The sequence below is a fragment of the Mesoplodon bidens genome (assembly GCF_964165515.1).
Source record: "Mesoplodon bidens genome assembly, chromosome: 1".
NCBI classification, from domain to species: Eukaryota; Metazoa; Chordata; class Mammalia; order Artiodactyla; family Ziphiidae; genus Mesoplodon; species Mesoplodon bidens.
The window spans coordinates 138,786,726-138,806,838 of NC_138176.1; the positions used below are offsets into that span (position 1 = coordinate 138,786,726).

A 20,113-nucleotide genomic window follows, 5' to 3' on the forward strand; every position below is an offset into this window, starting at 1 on the left:
AGACGTTGCACAAAAAGAAAACCTAACAGAAACAATCTATCATTAACATTAAGATCTTTCGAAAGATAGAGGGAGGAAAAAATACTGCATTACTGAATACGAATAGGCTAAAGTTAAATACTGAAGGAAAATCTTCTTGGATATTCAAAAATACAATAGCAGGAATGAAAAAGTGAACAGCAGCATTCTAAGGCTGAAGAAATCTCCCAGATAAAGAGAAAGGAAAAGAGAAAAACTAAGAAAATAAAAGGAACCAGCATAAGGAGGTCCAATTTTTGAATAAGAGGTCCAAAAGGCAGATGAAAGCAGAGGAAAAGTAAAATAATAATAATAATAATAATAACAACATAAGAAAATATCCTAGAAATGAAGGATATGTACTTCCAGATTAAAAAGGTACAAATGAAAGCTTGGTACAATGACTGATAACAGACCAAGACACATGCTTATGAAATTCACAACACTGGTGACAAAACTCACACATGCTTCCACAGAGGGAAAAAAAACATCTGTGCAGGTGTGCACCCATTCTCACTAGTCACTCCTCTCTTGCCCTCACCCCAAATTACGTAATTATACAACTGCTTTTGTACCCAGTTGAGTGATTTTATTTTTATACTTATTAAATTTCATCTTTCATTTTGCTAAAAAATATATTAAAAATATTTTATATTGAAGTATATAAGAAGACTTTAAGAATGTTAAAATGTTGATAAATCACTTGGGACACTGCCATAATAAACACATGGCAGTTCACTTGTACTATTCTATCTACCTGTTAGAATGTTTGAAAATTTACTTAATAAAAAGTAAAAAAAAAAAAAAATATTTTAAAGATGCTGATGAGTTGCCTGTCTCTCACTTGACTAAGGATGAAAAAATATCTTTGTAGTAGATATGAAAATAGCTTAAATTTTGATTCTTAAATTTGTTCCTTTGTCCATCCACCAGTATCAGTCTGGGTCTTTCTTCATTTCGTACCTATAGTACTCCAACAGCTCCCTATCTAGTCTCTGTCTCCCTTTTTCCCTCTTACATTCTATAGCTTACCCTGGTACCAGTTCTTTTTCTAAAAACCAGATTTGCTCATACTATTCTCCTACCCAAAAACTTTCAAATGGCTTCCTACTGCCCATACATATGTCTGCAAGCTAGTTTTAGATTAAGATCTTTCTCATCATTTCTACCATTTCCAGGTTTCTCTCCTCTATCTCTCATCTACCCCAACTCTCCTTTAATGCTATTTGGTTTTGTTCACATTGCTCTCTCTGCCTACAATGTTCTATACTCCCCTGTCTCCTACTAACGAAAACTCACTCATTTTTCACTTATCACATCCCATTTGAATCCTTCTAGACTCTGCAATGCAGGATAACCCAATCTCTCCTCTACACTCCCTACTGCATTTTGTCAATACACCAACATAACACTTGTCACAATACATCATGGTTACTAGTTCACATGTACACATCATTCAGATCATGAGCTCCTTGAATACAAAGATCCTCTTTTACTGTAGCATCTAGCACAGTGCTGGGCACACTGAAGGTACTCAGATACATCAAGAAAGCTGGGCAAGCTTTTTTCCTTCTATCTCTTTCTCACCAATCCTAATAATTATAGTTCAAATGGTAGATAAGTGGACAAGAGCTTGGACTTCATCCAACCACACCATACACTGCTGCCAGAATACTGTTACTATAAGTCACTCTCCTGATCACTAACAGGGAGTAATTCCTCCAATTCATCTTTCTGGTTTCTAGGCTTTCTAAAATTAAACCACACTCTACAAAGCCATGGATGTTCTTCTCCAGAAATAACTCTCTGATCCAATAAAGCTGATTTCTTAAATAATTTGACTATACCTGTCAAATTCAAGTCCTTATTCATTCAGAATTAAATAAATCAGAATGGAACAATGACCTCCTCTCACATGATCAAAAGAAACTTCAAAATAATTTTTCAGTAGACTGTATGTATATAACTTATTCACAATGGCTACCTCCAATAAGAGACCAGACCCTAAGAGTTTCTTTTTATCCTTTAGTTTTAGTAGTGTACTGCAAAAAGACAAAGTATAGAGAAGCTGGCAGTTTAAAAAGGCAGTTCTCATTTCTGTTAGAAGAAAATTAAAAGCACCATTGCAAACAAACTATTTCCTCATGAAGATAACTTCTCTAACTATTCATTGCAATCATGAAAAACAATATATTCAATGTCTCAAGAAGTAGGTATCACCAAAAAGAACCTGATGACCATTTAAAATAAGATAGACATCATCACACACTTTCAAAATATTTACAGCAGAACAAGAACCAAATACTTACCCAAAGTAGGATGTAAATTAAAATTAAATTCTCTATACAGAACTGTGTCCAGCAGAGCGGCTACATCTGCGGATATAGCACATGCATTGCATAAGGCAGTATTTTGGTGGACAGGGCTGTAGCCCCAAATGGGACACAGAGAAGTTCCTGCCCACAAAAGTTCCCTGGGTATATAACCCAAGCTAAAAGTCACTCCCGGTCTTCATCCCAGTGTCACTCAATACAAGAATCAAGAATTAAGAATTAAGGTAAAGGAAGAAGAGTTTACAATCAGATTTTGAAAGAAGTTTGTAGGTTGCTGTGTATCACACAAGTATGAAAATATATTATTATTCTTGGGACTGATCCTATGGAATGGAGAAGCCAGAAGTCAGACTTGATACCCAAGTGGTATCAACCTGCAAGTCCCTCATTACACCTGCTCCTTTTAATATTAATTTAAAAAATCTATGACTTTATCCTAATTTTGTTGAGTCTTTCTTGGCGACTGTCAAAGAACACCTAAGATTCTTGAGCCATCTTAAACTGCAGAAGACATTATACCAATGATTTCAGTCTCATACAGATAATAAGCAGTATGTCATCTACCTTACCATTTTTTAACAGAAAATTAGGACAAATAAGTCTCCAATTCTGATAAAGATTATAGCAGGGTCTACAATGAGTGCTTAGCCTGTTGGCATGAACTTTTATATCCTACAAGCAAACACACACTTGACTCAAAATAAAATCACAACATATAGCAAGAATAGTTTTACTTTGCATTTGTTAGTATAATAGGCTATAATTCACATGCTTGCAAAAGTGGAGATAAAACAACAATCAGCAAATTTGTAAGTCACCAGGAAGCTGAAGGTTTGGAAAAAAGGTAGCTATTTCCACTTTAATCTTGTCCCTCGAGTAGTGGTATGGGAGCAGACTCAAGAACAAAAAATGAGAGCAACCAAGGATAATTTACTAAAATTCACCTTAAAAAGATTGAATCTGCCATCTTGGATCTCTGCACCTGGTGTAACTTCCATAGTACAGTCTTCGGCCTAAGTTAAATAACATATTCCCCATTAAGATACCACATAATTTTTAATTGATAGGCCACATAAAGACAAACCAGCTGTGGCTAGTCTGTGAATTGAAACTAAAAACATCAGATAATCATTAATATAAAACTCTGAAAGGGAAGGAAGGGAAAAAAAACACACACAGTAAAATGGAATTTTTAAACTATCATATAGCATTTAACCACCTTTATAGGGAAAAACTGATGTATTTAGGGAGCAAAACTGGGATGGTAGAAAAGGCTGGGGTATTTTGGAATATTTACTAATTACCGTAATTTTATTTGTAGTAGAGGTAACTGGTATAACTTCCAGTCCCATTCGTATCCTCTTTTGTTTTTCACAGTAAGCTTTCCAGGTATCTTCATTAAACCCATAATTAAAATAATCAGAAAGATCAGCACCTAAAGATAAAACACTTTTAGTGTACAAATATTTCAATTCTATTTTTATGCAGCACATAAAATATAATAAACTGTAAAAATAAATTTAGAGTTCTATTAGTCTCATCTTCTAATTTTACCAATTCTCCCAATTACCACCATAAAGCAACAGGACTATACAAATTTTTGATCAAAATTACTCCCTTTAGAAATGGCATTATAGGGTAAGCTGGGACAAAGTGAGAGAGTGGCATGGACATATATACACTACCAAACAGCTGGGAAGCAGCTGCATAGCACAGGGAGATCAGCTTGGTGCTTTCTGACCACCTAGAGGGGTGGGATAGGGAGGGTGAGAGGGAGGGAGATGCAAGAGGGAAGAGATAAGGGGACATATGTATATGTATAACTGATTCACTTTGTTATAAAGCAGAAACACACCACTGCAAAGCAATTATACTCCAATAAAGATGTTAAAAAAAAAAGAACTGGCATTATAATAAAACAATATGCAAGTCTACTTTTATACAATGCTAGGCCACCTGTAAGATTTAATAATACAGGTTCATTATTACTCATGCGCTTAAGATACTGAAAATTACATTTAAAAAATAATATTCTAAACTGATACTGAAAAAAAACTTTTCTAATAATTGTTTAGACTAAAAATCTTTTGAAACTGATATAATCCACAATAATCTTACCAGGTTTACGCCATGGTTTATCTTCAAAAGAATCCAAATCTACCTCCAAAAGTGGCACTCCATTAATGCTTCCAGGTGCATCAAGATCTACTCCTTTGACTTTCGTTCCTACTTTAGAAAATTACAAAATGAAGGAACTATATTAATAAGAAGCTGAGAGATACCACAGACAAACAGAAAACAATGACACCTTTTTAATACTATTAGCACTAAATATGGCCAAGATTCCAAACAGAGTAGTAATGGTTACCACAAATAAAAAGTGAGGTCAAAGTTTATGGTGTAGCTGTAAGATAAAATAGAGAGATTAGAGACTTCTTGTTTATAATAAGGGATTCCTGTATCAAGAAGTTAACTTCCATGTTTTAAATCATTGTCTTTGTACAGTCTGTGAGCTGTAAGAAAGGGTTGTAGAACCAAAAAACAATGGCAACAACAACAAAAAACCACACGCACGTGACAGGAACCTTATGTGACCCACACAGCCTAAACTATTCATTATCTAGCCATTTACAGAAAAGTGCCCATTCTATGATACATGGTCAAAAACTGCTCTTTTTAATTGAGCTGTAATAGCTATTAAAATCTATTCATAACCCATTCAGATATATGCCCTATTTTCTATTGATGCAAATGCAAATACAAATTTTACCTGTAGTTCCATAAACTCTTCCTCCTGTCTTGATGTTAAGATTTACAGGTGCTGTACCATAACTCCTAAAAGCAAAATAAAAAAAATTATCCTGATGCTTAAAGTAAACAAAAGCAGCAATATATTCAACATGTACACATAAATTATATACCCACATATTAACTAGATAGACTGACACTAACGCAAACATTTTAGAAAATGTTTTAAACTAATTTAAAAAGTCTGTCACTTGCTTAATAAAAGACAAAAAAAATATTTTTAAAAAGCCTGACTAATTTTCCATCTCAAAAACCTACCTGCGATTAACTCAATATCCCACTCTAACAAACTTTCGAGAAATTTGGCTGGGAAGGGAAGAATAGTTTATATGCCTTGTTTTCACTTCCTTGCCTCCCACTCATCCAAATGGACTTGTGAAAACTCACTGCTTCTGGTCTGCCTAACAATTTCCATCTTTTGTCTCCAATGTATTAAATTTATGAGACCTAGGTTATTCTGCTTAAAAAAATAAGGATATTCAATAAAGTATTCAAATAATTGTATAAAGATCCACTACTATAAATGCAAGAAGTATGAAGGAGCCTAAAATATATTGTTACTGTCAAGTTGTACCATCATTACCAACTTGAAAGGTTTAATCATCTCATTGACTAATTCTCTAATAAGTGCTTAAGCACCAACAATACATCGCATATAGTTCTAAGCCAAGGAGAGAGAATGAGGAGCTGGACAAATATGGTTCCTGCCCCATGATGCTTACATTTCAACAAGCTAAATTCAGCACAGCCAAAGCGCTTTGAGGTACCTATATATGATGCACAAAAGTCCTAGCTGTTTGACAGTCAAAATACAAAAACCAAGGACTGTCTCCAAATGGTCCTCTTACAGAACCGCTAAAGGATAAACCAAAACAGTATTTATAAAAGGCTTACCATAGTTCATTAAATGAACTTCTTTGCTTCCCACCCAGCTACTTTCCTTCCTTCCCCATTCTGCCCTTTAAAACATTACTTTTCTTTTTTAATGCCTCCAAGCCTTCACATTCATTGTGTGTACAGAACCTTAGCTGTCTGGAAAACTGCACTTAAGTAAATCTGATACCGTTCAATAGCACCCACCATGAGGTCTCAGGCTTCTTAGGGGCTAGATCCTACATACTTGGATGTCTACAAAAACTTAAAAATAAATGTATCAAAAAATTTTATCTTAACCTGCTCCTCCCACATTACCCATATATGGTAATACACTGTTATATACACACTGAACTACTCTAGAAAGCTCCAAGTCACTGAATCCTTTGTCTCCCTTTCCATCTACAACCAACCCATTACCCATGTTATTGCCATTTATTATTCACTCAAATACATCGAATTCTTCCATCTACCCCTATATTACTGCTGCTGGTTTAGTTTGGACTATCATCCCATCTGGATGATTACTTCAAATCTATTAACTAAGTTCTATCTAGTCCATCTCAACTACTACTGCTAGAGTTATATTTTCAAACAATGTGACCTGCCTAAAAACCTTTAAGGGTTCCATGATGACACAGCAAAAACATCCTAACTCCCCTCTTCTGTGGTTTCAAGCATCCTCTCTCATCTACCTTATCCTCCAGTCTTGTGGTTCGTCTAAGTCATGCTTCCACTACGTCTAAGTAGTTTCCTCTGCCAAAATCATCAGTCCTCTTCCTTCTGTCTCAAGAATTATTTAAACAAATTCATATATTACCTCCTCTAGGATCTTCTCTTCCACACATGTAGACTTTTAGCAACTGTCCTCTCAAAGCTTTCAAATCACCCTGTACATGTTTCTATTCAAGCACTTACACTGCAAGTAAAGTATCTGCTCACATGTCTATCTTCCTCACTACTTTTTTTTTTTTTTTTTTTTTTTGCGATACGTGGGCCTCTCAGTGCTGTGGCCTCTCCCATTGCGGAGCACAGGCTCCGGACGCGCAGGCTCAGCGGCCACAGCTCACGGGCCCAGCTGCTCCGCGGCATGTGGGATCTTCCCGGACCGGGGCACGAACCCGTGTCCCCTGCATCCGCAGGCGGACTCTCAAGCGCTGCGCCACCAGGGAAGCCCTTCCTCACTACTTTTGATAAATAAGGACAGTTGATATTCCCATCATCAATTATTAGAGTGCCAAACAAACTGCCTTTGAAAAGTGTTAATGAATGAGCGGCTGAATTTCAAAGATACAGCTAAGAAACCACTCCTCTATACAAGGTAAATTATTCCTACCCTAAGATTTGATTTTCCTCATACCTTACTTACAGATACAATAAACTCTGTAACAAAAGTATGTCACCTAAAAACAATTCTAGTCTTTACCTTCTAACAGCTTATAATAAACCAATTTAGTATTGTTCCTTGAAAACAATTTGCTCTTTAAATTTGCCTCTGAAATGCTGTGAACAAAGTAAATATTCATCAAACTTTATTTTCTCCCTGGCTTTCTCTCAGTTTTCAATGGATATATCTTGAGATATTTAGGTCAAACAAGCTTTATACGCTTCAGAAAGATCTGTAACTTACTTTGAAATGCATAAAAAATACAAAATAAGGGGACTTCTCTGGTGGCACAGTGGTTAAGACTCTGCACTCCCAATGCAGGGGGCCCTGGTTCGATCCCTGGTCAGGGAACTAGATCCCACATGCAAGCCGCAACTAAGTCTTTGCATCCCACAACTAAGGAGCCCATGTGCCACAACTAAGAAGCCGGCAAGCCGCAACTAAGACCTAGCACAACTAAATAAATAAATAAAATTTAAAACAAAATAAAAAAGATGGATTGATGAGTGGGTGGAGGCATGGAGGTAGGCAGGTAGGTAGATAGACAGATAGGTGATAAAGCAAACACAGCAAAATGTAAATTGTATAATACAGGTGATGAGTAAATAAATGGGTGTTCACATCAATTCCTTAAACTTCGAGTGTTTGAAAATTTTCGTAATCAAATGTTGAGAAAAAAAGTTCAAAGACAACGGTGTTTTTAACACGCAATTTAGTGAATGAACACTTACTAAATACTTACTATATTTAAGGCAATGTAAGGAATAGGAAAATTCATAAACCACTCAAAGAATTTAGAATCTAAAGGTCATAAACACGTGCAAACATAATTCAAGCCATGAAACTGGAAACTGTTATAAGAAATAAAGTTCAGATAAAGTACTATGGGAGTCTATATGTATTTAATATTTGCATGCAAGTCCCACCCCAAAATTGGTCATATTAATAAAAAGTAATCACCATATGCTTTAATTGTTCTGTACTTGAAAATACAAATAATTTTATATTAAATATAAGTATTTACTAAATATGCAATTGATTATTATAATATTATGTTAAAGTGTTCCTTCTGCATAATGCAGACGGATAAAGGCCTATTAGCATAAAGGCTTACTAATATCATAGCTCAACACTAATTATTTACTTTAAGTGGGGATGAGGAGAACATCAAGAGTTATCCTAACTTGAATAATTTAGTCTCTTCTCAAACCTCCTCCCTAAAAAAGTTGCTAGGGCCTTAAAATTACATCAGCAGTCATTATTATAATGCAAAACTGATTATGACAAATGAATTACCTTTAAGCTTCTTTCAAATAACTTTTGAAAAGATTTCTCTATTGAAGAAATAAAATATTCAAAAGGATTTATGTATATATTGGTTCATTTCAGATAAGGCTGCTTAATGAACTATAGTGCAATTAATGAAAAGTTTATATTCCCAACGCCCTAGTACCACATCATACATCCAATCTGAAAAGGATAGAGAAAACATCAACTCATATTCTACCACCATAACAAAATCAGAATCTGTACTTTATTCCCTTCCAATCTTTCTGTAAGATTCTTTATGTGCTCAATGAGTCAATGACAGTCCATTCACTTGATCCAACTTTCCAGACTATAAACTTTGAGACAACCTATTGGCATAAATAGCATACAGGATAATTAACCACTTGAAAAATACATTATGAAAAGCAAAAAGAAATACTTTTGATATTGTTTTTATCGGACAAAAAAATTAAAAACCTAAACTGAAGTCTGGATAAGTAATAAAATGTAAGAACAATATAGACGTAAACAGCAATTTAAGGTTTTCTAATTCTAATTAAAGAATCTGGGGACTTCCCTGGTGGTCCAGTGGTTAAGAATCCGCCTTCCAGTGCAAGGGATGCAGGTTGGATCCCTGGTAGGGGAACTAAGATCCCACATGCCACAGGGCAACTGAGCCAGCGCACTGCTACTGAGCCCACACGCAGCAACTAGAGAAGCCCTCGCTCCACAACTAGACAAGCCCTCGTGCTGCAACGAAGAGCCCATGCGCCTCAACAAAGATCCCGCGTGCCGCAACTAAGACCTAATGCAGCCAAATAAACAAATAAATTTTTTTTAAAAAAATAATCTGTATCACTCAATTCATTTGTAAAAACATTTCCATTTCAGGAATCAAAAACTGCTGCTTCCATGTAACTTTACCTAATTAACTTTATGTTTAAGAAAAAAATATTTTCATGGTGAAATTCCTTTTAGTCATGAGATATATTGATACTTGACATATAACACTGTATTAATTTTAGGTAAACAACATAATGATTTGATATACATATAAACTGCCAAAATGATTACAATAAGTTTAGTTAACATCCATCACCAAAGATAGTTACAAATATTTTTTTCTTGTGTCAACAGCTTTTACCTACTGTCTTAGCAACACATCATGTGAAATTTTAACGAGTTCTTTCATATCATGGTAAGATGAAAAAATGTAAAAACACTGGAATCAACCACTGATTGTTTGATAGACACACTACCTTTGATTTAAGCACACAGTTGTTATTTAAAAATAACTTACCCATACTGTGGTGCTCCCGTTTTAATGTCTCCTATAGTGACATGAACATCATCCTCATCATCATCACTGTCGCTATCACTATCGTCTTCAGTCTCTGTCACTTTCTATATCAACATAAACAACCACAAAATACACTCAATAATCCATTTCAACGTCCGATATGAATAACTGAAAAGGTAACCATTTTTCATTTTTTGAGCTAATTCTAGAGAAAAAGTTATAGTGCTACTACCTACTTCAACTCATTTACAACTTTGATGTTTTGCAATGATAAAAAGGGATAAGAATGTGAAGTAAAACCTTTTTTCAACATTGTCTTTTTGTAAATAACACCACATGTATTTTTTCCTACTATTTATAACTGCTCCTCTTGCACAAAGGATCTAAGGCAATGTACTAAAATACCTAGAAGATATTTTTAAAATATTTGAGGAATTCTTAGCAAAAAGAACATGAAGGTAAGAGGAAAACAACTAATTTTAAGGGTCACAGTGTCACCGTTAAAAGCACCAAATAGTTAAAAAGCAGCTCACTTATTCTTGACATTCATGTACACATAGAAAAGGCCCTGCATGCAAATGATTGAGGGAATACTTTGTTTCTATGAGTAAAAGTAGGGACGTTTATGAAGGCTTTATTTTGGCTCTAAAAGGCTGTTCTGTGCTTAGTCACATAATAGTAAATTTAAAAAGTAGATCACCAAGGCTAAATACTTTTTTGTATACAAGTTCAAGCTTCCAGAATAAGAATTTCCTTCTTTTTACAAGATTAAAACGTTAAAATACTCATGGGACCAATGATTTGTTCACCCCCTAAAACATCACTTTTAACAGGCATGAGGTCAGACTGTCACTTATATAAAAAATAATTTTTTTGCTAAAAAACTTGACAAACTTGGGTTGAAAGACTCAATGTCTGCCTTGAAAACCAGGCTCACTATGATCTATCTAATTGACCTATGACCACTAGGTTCCTTGGTAGCAATAAACATCAAGCCTTTGCACATGCCCCATTTCATCTGAACTCTCCTCCCACTATTTCTTCTCATGGTTACACTTTTTTGACGGCACCAGATGACACAGGAGATATAAAAGGGGCCCGATCATACAAAATACTGGCAGTCATGTTAAATTTTGGTTTTCTTCCTAAGTGAACGGGAAGCTATTGATAAAGATTTTAAACAGATAAGGAACCAGATCTCAAAGCTTTATGTTACCGGTTTAGGTACGCCATTTTCAGGAGTTTCATCTTCAATTCCCGATGGAGGATTAGCACTACAAACAACAAAAGTAAGTACACAACTGGTATTACTTTTCTGAAGTACAGATGGAGCATATTAGTATTTTTAATCTATGTCTGATAGTTTCCTGAAATTACTGTCTCCACCAGAGACGAAAAAAGATGGTAAAAACTGCCTGTCCTATTCTGCTATTCCTAATGCCCTACATAAAATGTGTACACTCAACACTGGAAGTAGAATGGAATTGCCTCCACAATTTGTTAATGATGCCAAATTTGCAATTTGACGGTGGGGTATAATTTGAGTTTTTACATTTTTAAAATATGCATCATACTTAATCAATATTATTTATCCTAAAACTACACTGAACTTCAAGGTACTCTAGGAATTGCCAAGGGCTATGTAACACACACAGTTTCCTCTTCTCCCTGGTGCCCAAGGAACTCAGATGTGCGGTATGATGACGTTAACTCAGTACTGAGTTAACACACATGCTTCTTCCTAGTTTTCTGTTTCATCAGTCTTATTGGATATATGTCCTTTGTTGTATAAAAAACAAATTTTAAGATTTAAAAAAAAGTTTACTTTCATGTAAAGACTGCCTTCCAATTTGACACTAAGGAGCTCCAGACCTAATTTTGATGCATTAAAAAATAATTACTTTTTAAAAGCCAGTTAATACTTGAATTTGCCCTGTTACAACAAAATTGACATATAACAATAAACACTTATTCTCAAGAGACTCAAGCATATGGCCATTAACCATGAAATAAAACTTCTAGTACCACGGTGCAAATGGTTCCTTATATTTTTAATAATTATGATTTTGAAAGTGGGAATTAACCATTAACCTCATTTTATAGATAAAGAAATTGAAATTCAAGGCCACTGACAATTATTTAGTAGCATTTCTAGGAAAAATGTCTAGATGTTGATATAGTTCAAAGCTCTTTTCACTGGGTTTCTGCTTATCTCTTCTAAACTTCACTTTTTGTCAAGCGGTTTCTATATAAACCAATTTAAACTCTATAGTGGTATTCTGTAACACAATCTCCAAACAAAGCAAAATGAAGGACAAAACCTGAAAACTTATCTGTTAAATTTTCATAGTTCTACTGCTTGACCCCCCCCCAAAAAAATGCAATTATAATTATACAGTACATTTCTCAGATGTAAGTTGAGCTTGTTCTTTATGTCACAAAACAGTATGTTTAGCCACAATTTGGATATATAACAAGACAATCAGAGACAGCACAGTGCAATGGTTAAGAACAGTTTTAACGATGGGCTAATCACAAAGAAGCTGGGGAAAACTCTAATAGCAAAGACTCGGCTCAGTTAGGGCAACGAAGTAGGTACCGCACTGTGTAGCAGAACACAGGTTTGGCAGAGCTCTCTTCCCCAATAGACTTTTTAAAGTTTTAATTCTCTATCACCATTAAAACACTAAAACATGATAAAATTATAAGCTTTATCTAGAAAAATAACATTTTAAGGGTAGATCTTTTCCTTTGGATGAAATAAACTTAATAGCTTTCCAGATAAAGTGTTAATAAGGAATATGAAGACATTTTGACAGTGATAGGGAAGGGAGAAGGGTTCCTCTCCAATCAATTTAATCAAGCTGTGTATTGAGGAATTAAGGAATACTTAATCAGAAAACACGCTTCAAGAATTGTAGCCAAGAACTAATATTAACAAAGTAAAATAAAAATTAGTTCACAAAAATGTGTATCTGATTGTTATCATTAATTTCTTGATCAACTGAAAAAACAGAGTATGAAGAAATATTACTTTCATAACTATTAAACTACACAAATCCCAACTCTGTGGTTAACTGAGAGTAGGGTTAGGAACTGGGTTGGATACATCCATTTCAAAACTAAATGACAAGGGCTTCCTTAGTGGTCCAGTGGTTAAGACTCCAAGCTTCCACTGCAGAGGGTGGGGGTTCGATCTCAGGGGGATGTTCCACATGCCACCAAAGGTGGACAAAAACAAAAAACAAAAAACCCTAAATGACAAGATTTCAGATGATACAGCAATGAATAAAAGAAAAAACAAACCAAAAAAATAAATAAAAACAAAAAAAAGTCTTCCAACATAGTGGTATTTTTAAGCGAGGAACAATAATCTCAGCACCCCCTGAGCTGTTTCCACTTCTCACTTCTTCCCTCCATTAACTTTTAAAAAAATAACAGCTTTGAGATACAATTCATATACCACACAATCCACTCATTTGAAGGTTTATACCACTCACAGTCCATTGAAAGGTTTTTAAGTATATTTACAGAATAGTGTATGTATGTATGTATGTATCTATCTATCTAATTCCAGAACATCTTCATCACCCTAAAAAGAAACCTTATATATTTGTAGTTGCTCTCCATTTTCCCCTGTCCTGGTAACTACTACTTTCTGTCTCTTTGGATGTACCTATTGTGTACATCTAATATAATAAGAAATACAATATGTAGTTCTTTGTGACCGGCTTCTTTCATTTAGCATGTTTTCAAGGTTCATCCATGTTGTAACACATATCAGTACTTAATTTCTTTTTACTGCCAAATAGTATTTCACTGTATGGATATACCACTTTTCTAAATCTATCCATTTGATGGACACTTGGGTTATTTCCATTTTTTGGCTATTATGAAGAATGCTGCTATATATGGTAGCTCTACGTTTAACCTTTAGAGGAACTATCAGACTGTTTTCCATAATAGTTGCACCATTTTACGATCCTACCATCAGTGTCTAAGGGTTCCAATTTCTCTCTATCTTCACAAGCACCTGTTAACTATCTGTCTTTTTGATTACAGCCATCCTAGTGGGTGTGAAGTCGTATTTCTTCCTCTTTTTAAACCCAAATATTCTTTAAAAGTCCTTTTTGTAATCACGCCTCCCCCATTATAAGACACTAAGGCATCTGGTCAGTGGTGTCAGCATATCCATGTACTTGTATCCATGAGCTATTCTGAAATTTAGAATAAGTTTCTGGCTCCCTGGTATGTTCTGTAAATGATACTCAGACCTTTCTAGTAATCTAACAGAGGCAATCAAGCTTATAACAAATTCATTAATTCCACTTCGAATTTTAAATAAATACGAAACATTGAAATTATAACCACAATGCATTACACCATCAAAAACATTAAGCTGTAAAAGTAGTTACCCAAGGAATTCTTTATTTAAAAAAAATTTTTAAGTTAAAACTTTTTTTCTTAGTAGTCTGATGGTTATACTGTATACTCCACTACTGAGCTCATTTAAGAGTACAAAGTTACTTAATAGTGAAAAACATCCAAACCCGTACTTCAAAAACATTTTGTCCCCTGGGCTACTAGCAAATAAACAGAATTGGTATAAGATGACATCCTGAAATAGTAATAAACTATAAAGGACTCAGTGTCTTGCTATCTTTGTCAAAATGTAATCAAGCCAATGATTATAACAAAATAATTCTGACGATCTGTTGACAGAACCACTGTACCGCACAATCTGCAAAAGCATCAACAAGAAATTTCACTAACCTGGCATTTTCTTCTTCTGGCCTTTCAACTTCATTTTCATCTACCAAAAAAAATAAATAAATAAATAAATAAAATTAACAAACAAACCACTCTTAAAGAAACCAGTATTATGAAAATCTGAAGTGATCATCACAAGCACTAACCTAGGTCCTTTGCCAAATCACTGTGCACATGCACGTCCCATGGGCCTATAAGCACATCCAAAGTTAGATCACCTTATAATGACTTAACAAGATATGTCTTTTATGAAAAATAAAGAAATTTAAAAAATCAGACTTTACTTCTATAAAAATAAACTTAAGAAGTATTAAAGATTTCTAGACCTTTGTAAAAGAAACCCTGTACATTTACATTTCAAACAGTACTACAAATGCTAAATCTTGCCGCCAAAGATAACGCATTTTACAAGTTTATCAAAGTTTGTCGAAGTCACATCATCAAGGAGCTGCGTGGTGCCCAAACGTGCACTTTTACTAAACTATCCTAAAGACAATCAAGAATACGCATTTTAGGCAAGGAACAAACATTGACTTTCAAATCTAGTACCGGCAACAGATAAGAAGGGACTGTGACTTCATGGAAGTTAAAAGCCAGATGTCAAACAACTCCCTTTCAAGGGGGAAGTAAGAGATGAATAAACTTATTTTATGAAAAAGATATACACGAGGTGATACTGAAATCCATAAACCTAAGGGACATGAGGTACTTCTATGTGGGTTAAAACGCAGTCTCTTAAAAAAGAAAAACTTCACCTTAATACAGGAGACATTCGGGGTTTTCTTTATGGGCCATAATGTATTCCATCTCTTTCTTTCTCTCTCTTTTAATTAATTATTTTTAAAGCACGACTTTCACACAAGGAGGTACCCTTGCAGGTGCATTCCATACAAACTGACCATCAAGAAACAAGACGTTAGTTTTACATCATCAACTTTATTTATCTATTATTACAGAATGACTGTTCCTGGGACAGGAAGGGCATCCCACAGTCAAGGGGCAAGAGACACACCAACACAGCTTAGAATCGATATAAGAAAACAAGAGGAAAGAGCACAGGGGCGAGGCGGCCGAGAAGCCCGGGTGGAGTGGACGGCGAGGCTGGGGGCCCGGCCCCTAGCCCCCTGCCCAGCAGGGTCCCAGCCGCCACCTGGTGGGTGCGTGTTGGGGGCGTGGGCTGAACGGGAGGAGGCAAGGGGGGCGGGGGACGCGCACGCCGCGCTCGGCCTAAGTCAGGCCGCATGAGGCCCCATGCAAGAGGCCCCAGGCGGCGGCGTGAGGGCCCCAGGGCGCCGGCCGTTTGCGGGCCGGGAAGGGAGGCCTGAGAGAACCCGGGAGAGAGAGAAGGGACAGGAAGTTCCGTACCGCCATAGAGCCACTCTTCCTCCTCATCCCCTCCGGTCCCGCCGCTCAGCTCCGACACTAGGCGCTCGACCTCGCCGGCCGACATGGCCGCCCCGAGCACAACTTAAAGGCGGCGATCAACAGCCCCCTCCAACCCTTCCCCAGCCTCGCTGCCCGGGGTTTCGAGAGGGGCGCGAACCCGCCGGCGAGCGAACGAAGAAGGCGCGAGACTCAAATCCGGGGTAGATGGCCCCGGCGGCGGAGGCGGCAAAGAACACGACTCCGGCGCCGCGCCGCCCGCGCACACGCACGCGCAGCAGCACCCAAGCAGCTCGGAGTCTCTAGGTGGCTTCGCTTCCGCGGCGGCGGCCACCTGAGCCTGGTTGCGCCTGCGCACCGTAGTTGGCCCCGCCCCCACGGGATCTCGCTTGCATTTTAGCGTGGCTTTCTCCTGTGACGTCCTACGTAGGCTACGATTCCCCTCCCCCAACGTTCCTTCTGATAACCTGTATTGCTTTTGCTGGAGAGTGTACGGTGGTTACTTTCTGCGTGTGTTGCTTGCTTTCTCGTTTTGTTTTGTTTCTATTAAATCTTCCGGAAGGCCTTGTTTCATTCTTTACTTGTATCAGACTTGATCCAGAATCGTTGCCTTATCAGTCCCTGTTTCTCCTTAGAGAAGAAATCATAATTCATGCCCACTTTCCTGAAAAATTAATTTTAACAGCAAACAAAAGCCAAACTAAAAAATGAATAATGCATTCTCGTTGTCAAAAAGTCAAAGACCTTCTCATCCACTACCCTCCTTTCCAGAAGTAGCCCTTGTTTTTCTGTTTCACGTGCAGCATTATGAAATTTTATACATATTTGCTACACGTGTATTGTTTTGGTGAAAGAACCTGAGATTAATGAGTCTTAAGGGGTACAATGTTGTATGTATCATTGTGTAGATTTTTTTATTTGATTGGTTGGTTTGTTTTTTCCTCAGCAGTGTCTTGGAGGTCCTTTCCATATTTGTGTATGTCAAACTATGTTCATTTTTTAAGTCCTTCATCATATTTTTTCGTTTATTTAACAGTTATTGAATATCTGCTGCTTAAGAACTTGGGAAATAAAAGCACAGCCCCTGCCCTTGAGAGCGCTCAATTTATTGAGAAAGGCAGAAAGGTGGTAAACAATTAACTCACCTACAAGGGAAAAGTGGGTCTTAATAGGAGCACAAAGTGTTTTTATACCACCAATGCCACACCATCTCATGCTATTTAAACAAATCATGTGGTTTTAATCTCCCTAACCTTCGAACATTCCTCCACTGCTATTCTCAGCCTCCTTTATCTGAAGAGGATAATCCCTTGCGTATTTCTAAAGTCTGTTGAGATATAGTCAACTTCTGAAATCTTTCCTGAACCCCATTTCTTTATTTATTCTATAAATACTTATGGAGGGTCTACCAAGTGCCAAGGACGCTTCTAAACTATGTAGATTCAGCAATGAGTAAAACAAAGTCCTTCCTCTCGTGAAGCTTTCATTCTAATGAAAGGGAGACAGACAATAAACATATAAGTGTACAGCATGTCAGATAGTGATAAGGATTATAAAGTAGGGTAAGCAGGAAAGGGGGACCCCGAGCAAAGTGATGAAGAGGGATAGGATGCAATGTTATATCAAGTGGCCGGGGAAAGCCACTCTAATGAGGTAGTACAAAAGTAGAGACCTGAACGGAGAGAAGTAAACCGTTGTGGATTTCTGGGAGAAGCCCTATCAGGTGGAGAGAATAGGAAGTGCAAAAACCCTGAGGCAGAAGCGTACTTGGAGCATTCAAAGAACCCAAATGTAGCTGGAGTGGAGTGAGGGAGAGAGAGGATATACAGATGAGATTAGAGGTATTCTGGAGTGGGGAGTGCAGAGCTAATCATTCCTTTCTGCACACTATGCCGATTCCGTGGCATGTGTCTATCACATCACATAGTAATTATGTGACTACGTATCTGTTTTCCTAAGACTTCACCAAATCCTCCCTCAAACAGGGCATCTTCTTATATGTCCTTCTAATTCCTGGTGGGGTGCCTAGCACTTAGGAGAGCTTCTTGGCCCCTACTGACAGTAACAAAGTGAAGATTTTACATTCTGCTCGAGAGTGTCATAAGGCACTCACTCACAGTCCTGTCTGTTTATGTTTCTATTTATCATTCTATGAGTCTGTAATGATGGTTTCATGGGAGAACCAACTGCCTTTTGCTGAAGAGCCTCTTTCTCCTTTCAGCTGCCTGAAATGAGCTTGTCTTACAAGGCATTACTTAAACTGAAGAATTGATGAATAATAATTGGTGCATCAGAATCGCCTTCATGGTGGAGGTAGCATTTGAGCTAAGCTTTGAAAATGAAGATTTTCATAAGCAGAGAAGCCCATAAATCACTAATAACCAGTCTTAAAAAACCTCTTCCTTCCTTGCTTCCAAACTGAGTTCTTTGCCTGGATAGACTTCCTTAGTTAAAGGTATCTTTATCTCCCACGAGGGGAGACTTCAAAGATAGGTAGCTTGAAGATATTATATAAAAGTATGACCTTATCAAACTACGATATGCCATATATTCTGATATTTGTTTTCCATTGTGTGTGTGTGTGTCTGTGTTGGTGTGTGTGTGAGAGAGATCTGCTGCTTCTTGGCAAAAAAAAAAAAAAAAGCCAAAAACAACAAAGCAACAGTTTTAATGTATCTATCTCTGAGAAGTACTGAAAGGGAATGCTCAGTAGATGATGATTAAAATGATGACAGGAGGTAAAGATCAAATAAAAGTGCCTTGCTCAGTATTTAGTAGATAGTAAGTACACATAGATGTGTTTTGAACAGATAAGGCATTTAGGCTCGACTATACTATTCGCTGCCAACTTTAGTTATGTCATTTCAATGTTCCTCACTTTCCTTATCAGTAAATTGATATATTAAAATAGCATTTTATACTCACTTCTTGGAAGGATAACAAAGGTAAAATGAAGTTTCAAATGTGAAAGCATTTGACAAGTTAGAGGTGACTGGTAAAAGAAGTTTTCATATATTGAGGTAGGGGGAAGTCATTCTGGCTTATCCGTGAGTTAACTTGAATTTTATTCTAACTAGCCTGTTTGTGGCCTATGAAACATACTTTGTACCTCTTCTTTAATTATTAAAGAAAAGGGCACGTTGACCAGAAGTAAAGAATGTCCACGTTAAAAATAAAGATTAGGGACTTCCCTGGTGGTCCAGGGGTTAAGACTTTGCACTTCCACTGCCAGGGGCGTGGGTTTGATCCCTGGTCAGGGAACTAAGATCCCTCATGCCACGCAGCCAAAAAGTAATAAATACATACATAAATAAATAAATAAATCAAATTAAATGCCTCCTTTCCTGGGACAGTAATGCTGGTACTCCTTCAATGATAAGACTAATTTTCCAGGTGCCAAGGCCATACTATTCGCTGTGTACCTGCTGATCTTTTTTCTTTTTTTTGAAACCACGTAAGAATGTTTCCCTGACTTGTTTGATGTTCTTTCTTCTGATAAGACATAAAATTGTGCTGAAGACTATGCTTCTCCAGAGCAGTTCCTCAGAATTATCTGAGAGGCTGTCTTCCAGGCTATGGTCCTCAGTCTGGCAGATAAAACTCTTTTCTATCCTATTATAAATTGTTTATTGATTACTTTCTTCAACATATGTTATGGCTTAGGCCTTCTGTCCTTTGAACAGCCTGAGAAACTGCACAGGTGTAGAGTTTTCCTTCATCTCTAGATACCACAACAAGGAATTAAGCCTCAATTATCCATCCTCCTCTGCATTCTGATATATTTTAACACTAAATTCTATGTTGCTAGTTGTTTCTGGCAATTGTATCATCTATTCACATCTACACTGCTATGTAAACTTCACATTCTTTAAGGGTGAAAACAAAATTTTTTTGTTCACCAGATTCTCTCTTACAATATCAAGCAAATGGAAAGTGCTTAGTAAATCCTTAAGTGTTGATCATGAATAGAGA

At 36.7% G+C, this 20,113-nt stretch overlaps 1 protein-coding gene and 1 long non-coding RNA gene across 16 annotated transcripts in view; both read right to left on the bottom strand.

Moving 5' to 3' along the window:
* FIP1L1 (factor interacting with PAPOLA and CPSF1) overlaps positions 1–16,459 on the bottom strand; it is a 66,130-nt gene extending 49,671 nt beyond the window's left edge. For 3 of the 15 annotated variants that reach the window (XM_081252397.1, XM_081252404.1, XM_081252399.1), the window contains exons 1-9: positions 16,124–16,459; positions 14,905–14,949; positions 14,762–14,801; positions 11,205–11,262; positions 9,989–10,092; positions 5,122–5,186; positions 4,470–4,577; positions 3,656–3,786; positions 3,296–3,364 (exon numbers count right to left, since the gene is read on the bottom strand). In XM_081252397.1, the coding sequence (XP_081108523.1) occupies positions 3,296–3,364; positions 3,656–3,786; positions 4,470–4,577; positions 5,122–5,186; positions 9,989–10,092; positions 11,205–11,262; positions 14,762–14,801; positions 14,905–14,949; positions 16,124–16,208 (705 nt within the window). In that variant the 5' untranslated portion in view covers positions 16,209–16,459. Of the gene's footprint in view, positions 1–3,295; positions 3,365–3,655; positions 3,787–4,469; positions 4,581–5,121; positions 5,187–9,988; positions 10,093–11,204; positions 11,263–14,761; positions 14,802–14,904; positions 14,950–16,123 lie in introns of all 15 variants that reach the window. The other 12 variants (XM_081252403.1, XM_081252390.1, XM_081252398.1 and 9 more) reach the window with 8 other exon arrangements.
* LOC308626953 overlaps positions 1–20,113 on the bottom strand; it is a 786,846-nt gene that overhangs the window by 211,042 nt on the left and 555,691 nt on the right. The gene's annotated exons all lie outside the window — the stretch shown is intronic.